Consider the following 17,415-nt stretch of genomic DNA (forward strand, 5'->3'; position numbering starts at 1 on the left):
TCGTTAACAACAGTTAGTGCTATTCTTAACAGTGTAACATTTAGGATTAACCGTCTTTCTCTTAGTTAGAAAGTTATATTTATTCATTTTAAGTGGCTATACATTGGCAGTTTGTGTCTCTTTTCTTCAATTAACATTTACAACGCTTTATTTATTATTTAATTTTTTTATTTAATCGAATACAAAGTAAACTTTTGGTATGTGGAACCTTTGCTGGCCGTTTTACGTTTCCGCCGGTAGAAACTGTCGTCGGACCCTGTGGGTGGGAAGCGGCTTCTGTAGTTGTTGCCACGTCGGAATAGTTGCTGAACCTGGTTTATTCATTTTGAAGAAAATAAGGAATAATTTTCTGGAGGGTTTCTGGTTTAGCCGCAATCATGGTGAGTCTAATAACTTTCCATTAAAGCTGTAGGTGAAGCTGCTTGCTAACGTTTGTGTTGTTTTACAATGACAGTAAGTTGCTGACGTGCCCATGTAGCTAGCACGTTAGCAGGCAGGCTAATGGCAGAGGGCTAATCCATAAAGTGTATGTCTTTATTTCTGTGTCATTTTAATGCTGATTTATTTGTTTGGGAATTTCAGGTTTCCGTTATCAACACGGTGGACACCTCTCACGAGGACATGATCGTAAGTTTATCCTTATTTTTCATTTAGCCCTAGTTAGCTGATGAATGAGGCTAACGTTAGCATTCGCTAAAGAGACAGGGATTATTGAAAATAGCCGCTGCAGGTGCCTCAAACACATATGTATTTGAGGCACTAGCTTCATGTTGCATGTTTGTCAGTCAGTGTCACTGTAACGTGTCATTACTTTTGGGGTTAGGTTAAGGTAACGTGACGGGGAAACAGACACAACACCGACAGTCACAGCTGACACGGTGGCTGCTGGTGACATGTCAGTATTAATACATACCGTCAGATGTCAGTATTGTGATTTACAGACACAATCTAATCACGTAGATTGTGCCACATTTTTGTAGCCATAATGATGGCTTTGGAAACAATCTTACAAACCTACATTTCAACACAGTGCATCAGAGTTTGATGTCATTCAACTGTTCATTGTGTGTGTACTTAGAAAGCACCATCTGCTACCATGAGCATGTTGTAGCCTTATGTTATTTAGTTGGTCTTACTGAAAATATAAAAGGTGGAAAGGTAGTCCGGGAGATTCTTTTGTCACTTCAGGTATTGATGTCTTCTTCTGTCTGTTTCAGCATGATGCCCAGATGGACTACTACGGCACTCGGCTCGCCACCTGCTCCTCTGACCGCACCGTAAAGATCTTTGATGTCAGAAACGGAGGGCAGATCCTGGTCGCAGACCTCAGAGGGTACGATACTCTGGTTCCACAACCAGGGAGCTAAAGCTGGAAACAAACTGGCTCTGTCGCTTCACATAGATAATTAAATTGCATTAAATTACATTATACACATTGCTCAAGGTAACTGCAGCCACTTGGTAAGTAGTGGTAATTATGATTCTATTTAGTACTTTTGTCTCCTGTAATTACCAATTATTTTGTCGGGTTATACTTTTTGAAAATTAGTAAAAAGTAAAATTGCAGTACAAAGTGAAAAAATTAAATTTTCTTTAGGTTTTAGGGCTTTAATACTGATATCATATGTCAGCTCGCCCTTCCATTATTGGCATATATTTGTATCATATAATTAGTTTCACACTGAGTATTTGAAACTAAATTTGTGTCTCTGTGTTTGTGTAGCCACGAGGGTCCCGTGTGGCAGGTAGCGTGGGCTCACCCGATGTTCGGCAACATTCTGGCTTCCTGTTCCTACGACCGTAAGGTCATCATCTGGAAGGAGGACAACGGCTCCTGGGACAAGATGTATGAATACACTGGACACGAGTCATCAGGTCGGTAGCTCTCTGTGTGTCCAGGTGAAATAACATTGTAGACGTTGTTTCTGTGTACCTCACATTTGTGTCTCCATGCATTTTATTCTCCTCCAACAGAGAAATCAGTGTGTGATCATCCTTGTGACTTACGTTTAACCTGTTTCTCTTCCCTGGTGGTTCTCTAGAGGAAATATCCAGGTGTTGGAGTCTCCCTGGTTTTCATTTAATCTTATAGTTCTAGTTGTTTCTTCCTCTCCCTCCTTCAGGAGAGTATTTGGGGATCAGGCCAATGATAGAATTACAGTGCTGACAGGTCAATTTGACTTGTCAACAAATGAAGAAGTCAATTTCAAACTACCATGATATTTTGGTTACAGCTACAGAACAGAGTGTGTTGGAGTTTCTTGAGACCTGTTTGTTAAATCTACTTTTGTGTGTCCACAGTGAACTCTGTCTGCTGGGGTCCCTATGACTTCGGCCTGCTCCTGGCCTGCGGCAGCTCAGACGGTGCCATTTCCCTTCTCACGTTCACTGGGGATCAGCAGTGGGACGTCAAGAAGATCAGCAACGCACACACTGTGAGTTTAAAACACAGTTCTGAGGAATGCAGAATTGTATTTTCTTTGTTTAATTTCCACGATTGCTCGAGATGAAATGCTGTCGAGAATGTTTTAAAGCTTTACTTAACTTGTTTATCAGTACTGTTCCTCATTCAGTTTGTCTACACTCTGTTACTGTTTTGCATTTGCTTTGAGAGTGTAATGTAATACTGTGATCTGTGCTGCTCTTTTCGGGTTTGTCTCTATTTATTAATTCAGTTGTAATTTTACTGCAGATCGGCTGCAACGCGGTGAGTTGGGCTCCTGCTGTAGTTCCAGGCAGCCTGATCGATCAGCCGTCAGGACAGAAACCAAACTACGTCAAACGCTTCGTCTCCGGAGGCTGCGACAACCTGGTCAAACTCTGGAAGTAAGTTACTGTTTAATAGACTTTGTATGGCACATAAAGGTTTTCCGTGTAATGTTTAGTGACTTGAGATGGAGAAAATATGGAGCAGAGAATACAAAGTCACCACACTGTTTAATTAGCATTAGATGTTTAAATATGCTTGGTTGGTAGCATCACTAATGTGGTGGATGTGCGTGTTAAAGACTTAAGAAGAAGTTTTTTGAGGACATAAATATATTAACTTAATAGAATAAAGAATTTGTAGGAAAAAAACGGTAAATTTGTACATTTACATGCATAAATATCAGAATCAGAATCAGAATCAGAAATACTTTATTGATCCCCGTAGGGAAACTCTTTGCTACAGTAGCTCGTCTTTACGTCAGTGCACACACAGTGCAGGAAGAAAATATTAAATATTTTTCATACTGCATTTGGAAAAAACACTGAGGTTGGATGCTGACAGACCCCGACTTTGTCATTCAAAGGGAACTGCAACGGTTTTACACATCAGAGTCTGTTTTCTGTCCTTGGGGAGTACAACTACATATGTGAGAAAAGTTGTATGAAGCCTTTTGTCTGTGGTCAAGTTGCATTGTGGGTAATGTAGGTGCCACGTTTTGACAAAGAAGACGAATGTGTGGAATAAAAAAGACGATTTCTCTGGTTCTGCTGCATCGATTTTGGTCCTTTTTGTCTTAAACTGTCCATCATGAGTCCGGCAATGTTATATGAGAGCAATGCTAAATCGAGCACTCTTGTCAGGGAAGTAATTTTTTGTTTTGTAAAATAAGACTCAAGGAGCTGATTGTTTATGGCCTAACTGTTACTGATTGTCACTTCCCGCCTCCAGAGAGGAAGACGGTCAGTGGAAGGAGGATCAGAAGCTGGAGGCTCACAGTGATTGGGTGAGAGATGTCGGCTGGGCTCCTTCTATTGGTCTTCCCACCAGCACCATCGCCAGCTGCTCCCAGGTCAGATTTATTGGAATTAAAGGGATCATATATGTGATGTTTTCATTAAGACACTTGACCTGTCCAACATGTTCTGCCCTTTAGCAGTGCCCAAAATATTTCAGTGTTTCAGGGAATCGCTGCCTAAACAATCAAACTCCTCTCCTTTTCATCAGCAGTTTCTATGATAAACAGTAAATTAAGCTTCGATTACTCTGACAGGTGTTAAGCACGGTGTGAATGTATTAATCTGTACCAGCAGGTGGAGCCAGAGATAACTTCTAGTTCAGTAATTTCTCAAGTAACCTGGTACATGATGAAGGATGATGGAGGTGAAAGCTGAAAGAAGCCTAATTTACAGACCCACAGGACATCTCTTATCATAAACAGGCTGCATTAAGCTTTATAGCTCCTTTTTATAAAGCAAGTGTAATGATTTTAAAATGAGTGGGAGTGGAAAAAGGTTTATTGGCAGCTACCTAAAGCCTTGATGGATAAAACCAAACGCCGTCTGCTTGGTTACGTACCACCAGAGTGAAGTGGGATCAATGTTTTTGGTTTCCTTTGCACCTTCTTGTAGGATGGACGTGTGTTCATCTGGACGTGTGACGACCCCGCAGGCAACACCTGGACGGCCAAACTGCTCCATAAGTTTAATGATGTTGTCTGGCACGTCAGCTGGTCTATCACTGGGAATATACTGGCTGTTTCTGGGGGAGACAATAAGGTAGAGTATATACAGTAAGACAGGCACATAATGATGGATTTCTTAATTTAGACGCATCAAAGAAAACCAGAAAGTTCACTCATGTTTTCGTGGTCGCATTCACAATAATACAGATTTAGTTAAAAAAATAAATAAATAAACAAGTTTTTACTTGTCAGTTGTTTGGTTTTTGGGCAAATGTCATACTAAAAATAAACTGTAGTGAATGTGTTGTACATGATGTCTGACTGCTTTAAATTAGCACATTTAAACACTTCTCTTCGTGTGTGTGTGTGTGTGTGTGTGTGTGTGTGTGTGTGTGTGTGTGTGTGTGTGTGTGTGTGTGTGTGTGTGTGTGATTATTCTGTAGGTGACGCTGTGGAAGGAGTCGATGGACGGTCAGTGGGCGTGTATCAGTGATGTCAGCAAGGGCCAGGGGGCCGTCTCCACCATCACAGACACACAGCAGAGCGAGCAGTGACACACACACACACACACACACACACACACAAATAACAATGACCCCAATCCTCAAAGATGAATTAAGCGTTAATAAACCCGCCGGGGATTTGAACAAACATTGTCCACAAAGTTTGAGCTACTTTTGTAATGTTTTACTTTGGGCTTCAGCTCGGCTGTTTGTTAACGATATCACTGCTGGACGCCTGTTTGGCCTGCTTTACAGTTTGACCAGGATAGATATTCCCAAATTTTATCAGAAGGGAAAGAAACCTTCAAATCCAAAAGATGGAGAATCTCCACAAATGCAAACTGATGACTGATTATTACCATAACGTGTTTTATTATCAGATGCACTCCACCGTTTCTTGTTTCTTCCAAAGTTTCCACATGTACATAAACGCTGGTCCAAACATAACTTAGTACACAGCTTCCAACCCCGACCTCCATCCCATCCCATGATGCTCTGCTCCTGAAACATTCCACCTCCACCAGCGGAGAACAAAACTCTACCGTCGCCCAGGATGATCCCAACATCCTGGGAAGCAGCAGTCCCCCCGACTTGACACTGTTTATTATTTGCTGGTTAATCTGCTAAACAAGCTTTGTGTTGAGCAGGAAAAAAAACCCTCTTTGTGCAACTATAAAACTGTTTCTTTCATTATATGTAATGTTTCTGGTGCAAAGCTAGCTTCACTGCTCAGGCTGTAAACAAATCCTCATGTTCTCACGGTGAAACAAACCAGAGCAACAAATGTCTTTGACTTCCTGGTTCTCACTTGTGAAAGGCTCGTCCTCAACTTCAGCCGGTAAATTTAAAGATAATAAATAAATGATTTATTTAGTAAACTTTTTGATGAGTACACTTTCTTTTCAACACATACATGAGGCTCGTTGTAAATAACTACAAAGTCAACAGGTGTTTGTAACTTCAGAACCTGCCTTAAATAATCAGCCGTTATACTGTTGGATAAATCAATATGTTGCCAAGACAACCATGAATGAAGCATAATTGTAAACAGTTTTCTTTCAGTTGTGAGATCAGACACCAGGATGTGTTTTTCATATTTGATGTAATTAAATAAATGTTAAAACAATGGCCCGTATCTTTTTCGCTCTTGCACTCGTGCTGTCTAATATTCCTGTAATTATAAAGAAAGTTGTTTCTGTGGAGCCTGCAGTCCAGATCAGAGACAGAGCTGCAACAGAAATGTTACTTCACATCTGCGTAGCCTGTCCTTTAACTGTCCTTTGCTTTTTATACACCAGCAATGTTTATAGCTGCTGAAATCAGACGTCTGACATCACTTGAACTGTTTTCGATCTAGAGAGTTATCCAGATATCTGAAAAAGAGGATTCTATAATCCTGGTGATGCTTGTTAAAATATATATATATTTAAAACTTCCCCTCCAGACAGGTTTTAAGATATATAATAATAATAATAATAATACTCTGCTTGAAATAATTTGTGTATGATAAGGTTTTCCTATAAAAAAATTCAATTATTTTGTTAAAAATGCTTAAAATGACATTCACTTCTTCTCTCACTGAATCAATTTCAAAAGTTTAACTGCTGGACACAAGATGTCGCTCCGTCTTTACTGAAACGCTTTGTGCACTTTCAAGTTTCCACATCGCACCTGTGTGAGTTTCACGCTGGACCAGTATTGGCTTACAAACTGGGTGTGATGTCGCAAAGTCCTGCTGGTATGTACGCATCGTAAAGGATCCCTGTGGAGTTTTAGACCTCTAGAGGCAAGTGGGAGTTTTTCAATCAATTCTGCTGTGAGCCCCAAAAACACACGCAGCTCTGTCATCATGGCTTTTATGCAGTATTTAAAATGTTAACCTGTACAATAGTAAAAACTCCACTTTAGATATTCATTAAATGATATGTTGCCTCTGTTCATACAATGACAGTGTTCTGTTTCTGATTGTTAAATCTGTTTTGATCAGTCAGGAAACATTATTGTGCCGTGAGTCACTTGTTTTGCAGGAACTCCCTGCATGGCCGTCACCAAAACAAGTCTTGATGCTGTTGTTGGTGAAGGTGGAAGACATTCGAAGTACATTTAAGCTCTTTACGCAAATACAATTACTTGAGTATTTTCATTTTCTGCTACTATATTTCTACCACTACATCTCAGAGGGGAATATTGTACTTTTTACTCCACTACATTCACTCTACAGATTAATATTTTACATACAAACGTATGGTGAGTTTATACAACGTGATGATTTGTTGTAGATTAAACCACTCAAAAGTATATAGAATATGTTATATTAGCGCCACCTCGACCATCTACAACAGTAAAATGCTGTTTACACGTTCATGTATCAGTAATAAAAATATGATCCTATAATATATCGTATAACACTCACAGGGGCTATTTTTCTGCATTATGAGAAGGTTACTTTTATTTTTGATACTTCAACTACATTTTGTTGCTTTGTACTTTTACTTAAGTAACATTTTCAATGCAGGACTTTTACTTGTAGTGGAGTATTTGTATAGTGTGTTATTAGTACTTTCACTTAAGTGAACTTTCACTTAAGTGAAAGTACTTCCTCTCAGCACTGGACAGGAGTTATCAAAGAGCACAGAGTAGTGGTTGGCTCCTGTAGCTGTGAGAGGAGAGGAAATGTTTTGCCGTATTTGATGCACATCAGAGGGAAACTGACATCTTGAAAATAAAAACGGACTGGATGATAAAAAGAAGCGGGAATATTTGTGGGTGGACAGGAAACAGGAGGTGTAGCTCAAATTAGAGGAAATAGTGAAGGAAAGAGTGCATCAGTAAGATTCAGCCTGTGTGAACTTGTGCTGTAAACTCTGTGTAGTTGTGGCATCGAGGCTGGCACGGAGGAGACGCTGTACTTAAGTACAGTTTTGAAGTACTTTACTTGAGTATTTCTATTTTATGCTACTTTATACCTCTACATGTTTAAATATTGTACTTTCTACACCACTAATTTTATCTGACAACTAGCTACTAGTAACTTTACAGATTTTAAACAAACATAAAAGCTTATAAAATACAATGCATTGTAAAAAATTAAAAATAAACCAGTGTTTCTAAACCTTCTTGCGACTCCTTAAAACAGAGTCCAGTTGAGGCTCCTATATAAATATATATTTAACATGGTAATATTCCTACACAATATTGATTTCATATTGTTCATTTTATATTCATATTATTTTTCAAATCATGCTCGAACATATTATATTCCTATTCATCATGCATACGTACTATTTATTAATTCTGATCTACATATAAATATCAAATGTTCTGTATTTAAATTGCACTATTGGTTTTGGTCAGTTTAACTTACTGTACAAAGCTTTTTAACTGTGATGTTTTTGTTATCTGATGTTTTCCTCCTGTATCCTCTTCTTCTTGTGCTGCTGTAATGCTAAATCTCCCTCCTGAGATCAATAAAGGTTGATTTTATTTCTTCAACAATATAGCATTTGGTTTAAAATGGCAGATTTATGCAGACTGGAAGACGTTATCTACCAGTCATGTGTCCATGGTATTATTACACTGACACTGTTCCTCTATTAGAGAGAGAGAGTCAGGGAGGAGCTTCCTGTCTTCCTGCAAGATCATGGTGTGTGTGTGTGTGTGTGTGTGTGTGTGTGTGTGTGTGTGCAGCAAGGAGGGAAATTCAATTTCAAATACTGACCATGTTGGACCGTTTCCTTTTACCCGCCACTTTGTTTTATATGACTAACTTTCCACCTGACAGTTAATCATCCTTCATCTGTAAAATCGAATCATCAGTTTGATTGTTAATCGACTCATCTGTTATAATTATCTCACTGTAATTAAATAAGTTTCAAGTTAGGTCAGCTTTAATCGTCTTCTTCTCACATTCAGAAGCCTTGTGACTGAAAATGATGAGTTGACTAAATGATCATCAAATAAAGTTGTTCAGAAGCATTTTTCAGCTTTTTAGCATATTTTCCAGCATGATTTGTATTTGGGTTCACATTTTTCATAAAGTCTTTGTTATTGTAATCCAAAGAAAGGTTCATGAAAGTGTCTTTTTCAGCGGTGGGATGTAACTATACTTTTACTCAAGTACTGTACTAAAGTACACAGTTTAAGGTAGTTATTATTGTGTTTTTATGTATAGTTATTCAATTTCCCGTGACGTTTCCTGATCAAAGGTTTTGTAACTGTAAAACATCCTGCCTCAGTCTATATCTTTGTCAAAAATAACCAAAGCTGAAAACTACTTGCCAAAATTAACGAAGACAATTAAAGAAGAAACAGTTTTGCTACGCAAATTTGAATTTATCTTTTGGACTTACATTTTTGCTTTTTTCCTGAATTATTGGATAATCTGACCTTTTTAAACTAAAGCGATATTGAAATGAAACCATGTGAGACGTTTGGAGGGGAAAACATGACAGGGAGCCCCAATTAGGGTCTGTTGATTTCTAAGATGTCTCAAGCCAAAAAGACTGGTAACCGCTGGTTTAATCTTTAACAATGGATTGTATTTTATAAACTTAACGTGTATTTTCATGTCAAATCTCATTCTGAACAGTAACTGGTAGCTACAGCTGTCAAATAAATAGTAGTGGAGTAAAAAACTACAATATTTCCCTCTGAAATGTAGGGGAGTAGAAGTATAAAGCAAAAAAATGGAAATAGCCGAGTAAAAGTACCTCAAAATTGGCAGGACAGGAAAATAATGAATTGCCTCAGTAACTTTTTGGGCTGATATGTGCATGGATTCACTGGCTGTGTGTGTTTGCGCGCCAACTTCTCGGCTGGCAGAGAAACTTCCTGCCTCTCTCAGTTTAAACAGACCGTTTCTGCAAAAACTCTCAGTCCCGTCTGTCAGCTGACACAGCAACAACCTCTGCTGTTCTCGGCTGTTTTAACATTTGAGTTTGCTCATCTCGACCTGATTGGTGAGTTTTTTGTTTCTCAGTAGTTTTCTACTTTTCAGTGCTAAAAATAAGTAAGTGTTAGTTTAGCAGATATTTAATTCATCTGACATCATTGTCCATTGTGTGATGCCAGGTCAGAGTTGGCGGGGAAACCTGCTGGACTGACATTAAAAGTATTTTAGGCTGCAAATAATATTCAGGTTTTATATTTTTTTAAACAATGTTTTCCTTTTGAACCAGTGCTTCATTTCTCTCTTCTTCTTTTATATATGTATTTATTCTGGTAAATCCAATTTTTGTTTTTCTCTCTTCCTTCGTTTTTCTTCAGGCATTCAGATGTGCATTTACTTGAACAGATGTGTTAGGAAGATGTACACATTATGCTTTTTTTGGCGGATGTTTGAATATGTGTGCAGATACTTCGGATTTATGCATCTGCATATGTTTTCTGGTGTTTGCGTGCATGCGTGAATGCAAAAAGTTTTATTTGTTGGTGGTATTTCTGTAGATATTGTAAAGTTTGTGCGTGCACGCACATGTGTGTAGATATGTACATGAGAAGAAACACATGTATGTAATAATAATAATAATAATAATAATAGTAATAATGTTTATTTACTTATTATACTGAGTGCTTTGAAAAGAAAAAAAACACAGAGATACAAAGTCATGTAAACTATAACAATTTTAATAATTTCATATGTTTCATATGTGTTACAAACAATATTTATACACACCATTTCAACCTGCATAAATCTTTTCCAGAAGACTATTATTGAGGAAATGAGTCTAGTTTTTTTTTTTACTAGAAGTTATGTATTTCCTCATCATGAAGTTCATTTCCTTTCCACTGAATATTTCCTGATATTACAGGAAGTATTACTGAAGTACATAAAGACACCTATTTCCTTTCTGATGCTTTCAGGTGCAGCTAGAAATGTAAGATGTGGCTTTTCTACTTTCACTTCTTTTTCATCTGCTGCCCGTTTCTCTCTTCTGCTGTCTCACATTTTCCCGCACACAGTTTGTCTGACAGTCCAGACTGAAATATCTCAAAAACTATTTAATGGATTAAAATTAAATTTGATGCAAATATTCATGTCCCGCTCAGGATAAATTGCAATAACTTTGGTGATCCTATGATTTTTCATCCAGCACCATCATCAGATTTGGTTTATAACCAAATAATGACATTCCCATCAGCCTCAGCTACTTTGTGTTTAGTGCTAATTAGCCAATGTTAGCATGCTAGCATGGCTGTAGACTCTTAGTCATGATTAAACCTCTGAAATTATGTGAATTTTGTTTTGTTTTTTTAGTCAAAATGAAGATCGCAGCCTTCAATGTCAAGAACCTGGGATGGACAAAAGTCAATAAAAACGTTGTGCGGAATAATCTTATCAAGGTAACTGTCAGGTTCAAGACACCTAGAACATTTAAATCATATACAAGGAAAGAAAGACAAAGGCATTAACGTAAGTTTTACTCGCGAGGAGAGTAAGCATCGATGCATTCAGTTACATCTCCTACTCACTCTGAAGTGCATCTATGCAGCCTCCTCTTTTTTTATTCAGTTTAGGAGATTCCCTGTTACATAGTTTTCTAAAGGGTGGGGGAAGTGTATACTGCTACATAAGAAAAGAAACAAAGTGGTGTTGTCAGGTCTATCTTGTGAGAGCGGCCTTGGGGGCAGCCACTACTCATGAGACTGGCATCTGGTGCGGTGTCAGCCTGCCCTGTCGGCCATGGGATGGCAGGGTGCATTCCTGTTATTCTCACAGACACAAGTTTAATAACACACATACACACACAGCATTGCTGTGCACTTTAAAGGCCACTAAGAACAAAACATAAATGGGATAACTTATGTACATTTTTATTCTAACAGTAACTCACTGTGCTGGGTTCAGTACACTGATTTATTCTATCTCATATTTTTGTGATGCTCACACAGTGTGAAAATACAATGACAGGACTGATGTTTATTATGTAACGGAAACATATGATCGCCACATTCAGTTTGCTTGTATGATCATCACAGAAACAAGACCTCTGTTTGTGATTTTATACTGTGTGACATCAGGTCCGATTTGGTGGGAAACCTGCACAGTTTCTGCAAAAATGATGTATTGTTAAAAAAAGATAAGCATTTGGTTCAATATCTCAAATATTATTATTGAATTTCTATTGACCTTTTACACTGAAGACATTTTAACATGTTACAGTTAGAAAAACGATAAATTTCTGCTGCGAAAAAGATATACTGTGTTGTGTTCCTGTTGCTCTTTTAACCACGTTTTATGCGCTATTCTGTTGTATTTTATTCTATATCTGTTTTGCTTTCTTTTTCTATTATAAACTTGTGTTCAATGCTGTTTTTCATGTAGACTTTCTTTCTTTACATGAGTTAGCAGTGTGTCGGCTGTGTTGGTTGCAGATTGTGTCCCGGTACAGCGTGGTGGTGATGCTGGAGGTGGTGGATCAAAGCGGTAAGGCCATGGCCAAGTTCCTCAGAGAACTCAACAACTTCGAGTAAGTTCTCTGCATAATGACAAATACACAGTGCTTCCCCTGAGACGTCTTTGGACAGGGCCTGTATTTATCAAACTTCTCAGAGCGCTTTAAAGCTGGAGTGTGAACTTTGCCCCCTTCTGGCAGTGAGAGTAATTACACAAACTGTTGACTCGTGCTGATGATGTACGCCTACAGGTGAGCTTGCCCCAGGCTCGAGTTCAGAGAAAATATAGAGAGACATTTCCACAGTTCCAAGACAATAATCCATTACTTAGGTAGAGTAAATGTAACAGCTACATAGCCTACTCAAATTTTACCAGCCTGTCCAAGAGCAGTAACGTGACATCTGTGTCTGCCCTCAGTCTCGTCTCTCAGCGCTCTCCAACAAAGGAAAAGCTAAAGCTACACCAGTGGTTATCCGTGTTTGTCCTCGTCGTCGATCACTTTCTTTTTTTGACTGTAATCCTTCCTCTGAACTCCGAGTTTCTTTTTTATCTGGAGCATCAGAAACGTTGATGTTGAACGTAAATGGCACGGAGCCATCATTAATGTTATTAATTCCACTTGTGCCTTTCCAGCGACCGGTTTCACAAAGATATTTTAAACAGTCGTGTTAGGCCAGTCTTCCACCACGTGCTCTCCTTATCCAGCATTTCTCCCATCCATTACTTCATGATTGGAGCTGGCACCTCTGCCTCCCGCAGTGGCATCCCTGAGCACTTAATACAAATCATGGGCCCCTGGTCCTCCCAAGTGTGTCTCCGCTACATTTGTTCAGATCTCAGATCCGCTCAGTCTTGTCTCAAGCAACTGGAGCCTTTAGGGGTCCGTGGATCTGCTTCCCCGAAGCTTCCCCACCGAAGCTTCCCCACAACGTAACAGCAAAGCACAAGCGAGTTCATTGCCTCGCAAACAATCTTTTCGTTAATAAATCATTTAAACACATCTTGTTGATGGTGTGGTCCTTGCTACTGAATGATGTGACTAAAAACAAATCAAGGAATTAAACACTGTGGGACCTCTGCACTGGCACGAAACCCCCAAATGAACCAATGATGTGATGGTTAAACTGTGAGGGTTTCAGTTCCAGTTGTTTCTGTTTTTTTGACAGAAGTAACACGCGTCATCCGTACACTATGCTGTGCAGTGAACCTCTGGGAAGAAGCTCCTACAAGGAGAAGTTTGTCTTCTTCTACAGGTATGAAGAATAACTCACTCCGAATGAAAACCGATTACAGTATCTGCTCATCAGTGTCATTAAGTTTTACAAATGTTTAAAGAAAGTAAAAGGAAAAAAAAAAGTAACCTGCCTTCCTCTGGGTCTGCATCAAAATGGATGAATTGTGCAAAATTTCAAGTGTGTACAGTTACGGCTATTTAAATTTGATCATGTTGCTGTAGCGCCACCTATAGGTGAAACGCCATGACATTTTTCAGGATCGCAAAGAGTTGACATGTGCATGTGTGTCTCAAAAAGACCACGTCTACATGAATTTGGTTGCTAATTACAGGAAAACTGTACGGAATATCAAAACAAATTCTATTCAAATATTCAGATCTAAAAATATTTAGTAAATTTGTTTTGGGGGACGCGTATTCTGATTATTTTGAACCAAGAATTTTCCCTTCACCCTTTTATTATTCAGGAGTTATGAGCCAAATAATGCTTTGTAAATGATCACATGGTGCTGCTACTGGACCAACACCTCATACTTGGTGAAATTAAGTTTTTAAAAAATTACCAAAATTACATTCCAGTACAACGTTTGAAACCAAATGCAGGTCCTAAACAGTCTTCTTGTGTCATAACAGCAACATTTCATTTAATAAAATAAGGATTTTAGTGTCTGTGTGTGCGTAAAGTTTCTGATACAGTATGTGTGTGCATGCATACAAACAAACACATTGCGTGTGTGTCTCTCTCTCTCAGAGAGGATGAGGTGAGGTTGATCGACTCCTACCAGTACGAAGAAGAAGATGAAGACATGCTCGCCAGTGAGCCCTTCATTCTGCGGTTCAAGTGTCCAAATACAGGTACGTGTGTGTGTATGGGGCTTTGTCTAGCTTTGTGAGGACCTCTCCATTGTAGTGAGGACTTTTCTGGATTGTGATGTCCTCACTGTGGGACAGAGGGTTGGCATTACGTTTTGATGGTTAGGCTTAAGGTCTAAGGAATGTTTTATGTCAATCAGGGTCCTCACATGTATAGTATCTTACTGGGTGTGTTTGTGCTTCCAGTTGTGAAGAACTTGGTACTGATTCCAGTCCACACCAAACCAGAGGACGCGGAGAGAGAGCTGAACGCTCTGGATAAGGTGGTCAAAGCTGTGAAGAGAAGGTGGAGGACTAATGTGGGTTGGAAATGAATAGAATAAATATAAAGTATGGTAACAATAATAATAATAATTATTATTATTTGATGGATTTGAGTAAAATGATTCATGAAATGCTTTCTTTGCAAACTACAAATCTACTTGGTCTTACTGGCATTTTACATGCACATCCCTTAAAGCATTTCACAGAAGCAATGTGCAAGAGGAGGCCAGTTTACAGCCAACAATAACCTTTTTTATTTAAATTGTACGACATTATGGAACAAGCCGAACATATTATAGCCTTGTAAAGATGATATGGTGAACAGTTGCCTAGTTACACATCCAACAAACATGGAGCAACATGATCATTGATTTGGGGAGTCCAATATTCTCTCTCTGTCAGCTCTGTGTTTGGTCTCCAGCAGCTCCTGAGGGAAATATCTGGCTCTTTAGCTGCTAAATGCTCCACCATGTTCAGCAGCTAGTCTCTTACTGTGGCTGGCTGCTGTTTGATGCTGAGCAGCTCGCGTTCAGTGGCTTTTTACAGCTTTTTCTCTGAAAACAACTAGAAGCAGGCTGATAAGAGCTCTGAGACTGAACCAAAACAGTAGGGCTGTGAGCCGAAATATCAAAACAAGACTTCAGTCCTCATCGTACCTGTGTGTAGATAATATACATTGCTTAAAGCCCAGTACATTTACGTCATTACCTATTGGCGTATGACTCTGGAGGACTTGTTATACTTACTGATGATGGTGTTTGTGATGATAAATTATGTTGATTTTGTTCTGCAGAACATTATGATTTTGGGGGACCTGAATGCAGATGGACGTTACCTCTCAAGAAGAGCGAGGGAAAGTGTTAGCATCAGATCTGCTCCCTACTACTGGCTGATTGGTGACGATGTCGACACCACGACAAGTGACTCTACTGACCACACCTACGACAGGTATCTTGTACATCTGGTTTTGTAGTTTCATCTTAACTGAGGAAATAGTTTCTTTTTCTAAAATTAGACGTGAAAGGGATTTTTTTTTTGTGGTGTTTACAGCAGTGATACATTACATTTAAGTGAGAAAATGTGTTTTTGTTTTTGACCCTTTACCAGAGGAAGTTCCACGAAGAAAATGTTTCGTCTGCATGTTAAAAGAGCATGTGAAAGGTTTATAGTTTGACATTTCCAGATAAATCCCTGCTTGTGACTGCATTTTCTGCCTACAGGATTGTGGTGTATGGAGATGACATGTGTGACGCTGTTGTGCCCGACTCAGCTCAGCCTTTCAACTTCCAGGCAGCCTATCACCTGTCTGATGCCACTGTAAGACGGTCTGACATTTTACATGGAGGTTTTGGACTGAGATCATTTAGAAAACTTTAATACAGTAAATATCACAAACTCATTTCTCCACCTTGCTGGTCACAAAAAGATTTATGACTGGTTTTCTTGCAGACTCGAGAGATCAGTGACCACTACCCTGTGGAGGTGGAGCTGAAAAAGAAATAACATCAGACAGATGAGCCCACAAGACACCCAAAGACGAAAGGTAAACAGTGTTTCTTGTTTTACTGACACTGTCAGTAATTTATTCTGTAACTGAAACGAACTTAACACTAATCAAGACACATAGTGATCACTACAAAATGAATTATTTCTAATAGTTGTACTTTGGTTATTTTGGCGCTTAAAGTCCATATGTCTGTTTTTGTGTGTGTATTTGGGTTGGATTATAGATTATAGGATCTTTAAAAATATTCTGGTGGCATGAATTTGTCTAATACATACTAATTAGCAGCAACAAATACGTTTTGGAGGAAACATAACGCCACCCGGATACGTTTTTTTATCAGCATAATGAGGATTAACATACATCACAAGTCGCAAAATGTGTCTGAGCGTATCAGTAAAACGCTGTATTTCTGCATTCAAAATACAAAAAGTACTAAATTAGCATCAAAATATACTCGAAGTACAAAAAGTGAAAGTGAGAGTTTTTGCAGAATAATGTTAATTGTATTATAATGTTTAGGCATTAATGTGTTCATCACTTTAATGTTGCAGCTGGAAAGGTGGGGCCAATTTTAATATATTTATATATTACTTTATATATATTGCTTCGTAGCTTGTGAATTTCCCCCTGGGGATCAATAAAGTCTTGAATGTGATATTAAAATAATAATATCAATGTATGTGTTGATTGTTGGGGGATTATTGTGACTGCTGTCTGCCCCACTGTCTTTTTTTGATACTGCCACTAGGGGTCACCAAAGTTAGACACTTTAAATCCGACCAATAAGAGCTTTAATGGCGGATGCGGGTATCAGATGTCGGCTGAGGCGTCTGCTTCTCTCAAGAGCGTCTTCTCAACTGTATTTCCTGTTTTGTTTGTGTCCTTCTGCAAATGAACCTCTGACAGGGCGTCAGAAGAGGAAGGATGTCACGATCTACGCAGACGCATGGCAGAGCATATTCATATCATATATCACTGCTTACCTATAATCACACTCGTAACGCTTATGGCTTTGTGTTACCTGAAATAAACTAATCATGAAAATATTTTTTGTGCTTTCTTTGTCATTGAAAAGTTCTCAAAGTTGTTTTTGCCTGACATTAGATGTTCAACACAACAGTGCGGCTGGTTTTAAAGGCAAAAACACGTTTTCTCTTTTACCTCTTGTGGTATCATGCAGTAGAACGAAGCATTTAACTAGCCGTGACCAAAGTTATTATGTTTAGGACATGCGGCTTGTTTAATGA

General features: G+C 38.7%; 2 protein-coding genes across 5 annotated transcripts; both read left to right on the top strand.

Annotated features, from left to right (window-relative positions):
• Positions 1-221: 221 nt before the first annotated feature.
• On the top strand, positions 222-6,022 carry sec13 (SEC13 homolog, nuclear pore and COPII coat complex component). The gene is made up of 9 exons (XM_044184083.1): positions 222-380; positions 583-627; positions 1,218-1,333; positions 1,724-1,875; positions 2,302-2,435; positions 2,693-2,826; positions 3,659-3,779; positions 4,339-4,485; positions 4,835-6,022. The coding sequence occupies exons 1-9, from the start codon at positions 378-380 to the stop codon at positions 4,943-4,945; spliced, it is 963 nt and encodes a 320-aa protein (XP_044040018.1). The 5' UTR covers positions 222-377; the 3' UTR covers positions 4,946-6,022.
• A 3,707-nt stretch (positions 6,023-9,729) lies between these two features.
• LOC122870236 (deoxyribonuclease-1-like 1) lies at positions 9,730-17,214 on the top strand. Of its 4 annotated transcripts, none has more exons than XM_044184314.1 (10): positions 9,730-9,852; positions 11,151-11,236; positions 12,269-12,363; positions 13,457-13,543; positions 14,276-14,379; positions 14,584-14,660; positions 15,455-15,609; positions 15,882-15,978; positions 16,111-16,204; positions 17,075-17,214. In XM_044184314.1, the coding sequence occupies exons 2-9, from the start codon at positions 11,156-11,158 to the stop codon at positions 16,162-16,164; spliced, it is 750 nt and encodes a 249-aa protein (XP_044040249.1). In that variant the 5' UTR covers positions 9,730-9,852; positions 11,151-11,155; the 3' UTR covers positions 16,165-16,204; positions 17,075-17,214. The 4 variants fall into 4 exon arrangements, with proteins under 4 accessions (XP_044040249.1, XP_044040241.1, XP_044040232.1 ...); XM_044184306.1 differs by having other exon boundaries at positions 9,731-9,852; positions 12,243-12,320; positions 14,584-14,696; XM_044184297.1 differs by having other exon boundaries at positions 9,731-9,852; positions 14,584-14,696.
• Positions 17,215-17,415: the final 201 nt, after the last annotated feature.

The sequence above is a fragment of the Siniperca chuatsi genome, linkage group LG2 (assembly GCF_020085105.1).
Source record: "Siniperca chuatsi isolate FFG_IHB_CAS linkage group LG2, ASM2008510v1, whole genome shotgun sequence".
In the NCBI taxonomy this organism is placed as follows: domain Eukaryota; kingdom Metazoa; phylum Chordata; class Actinopteri; order Centrarchiformes; family Sinipercidae; genus Siniperca; species Siniperca chuatsi.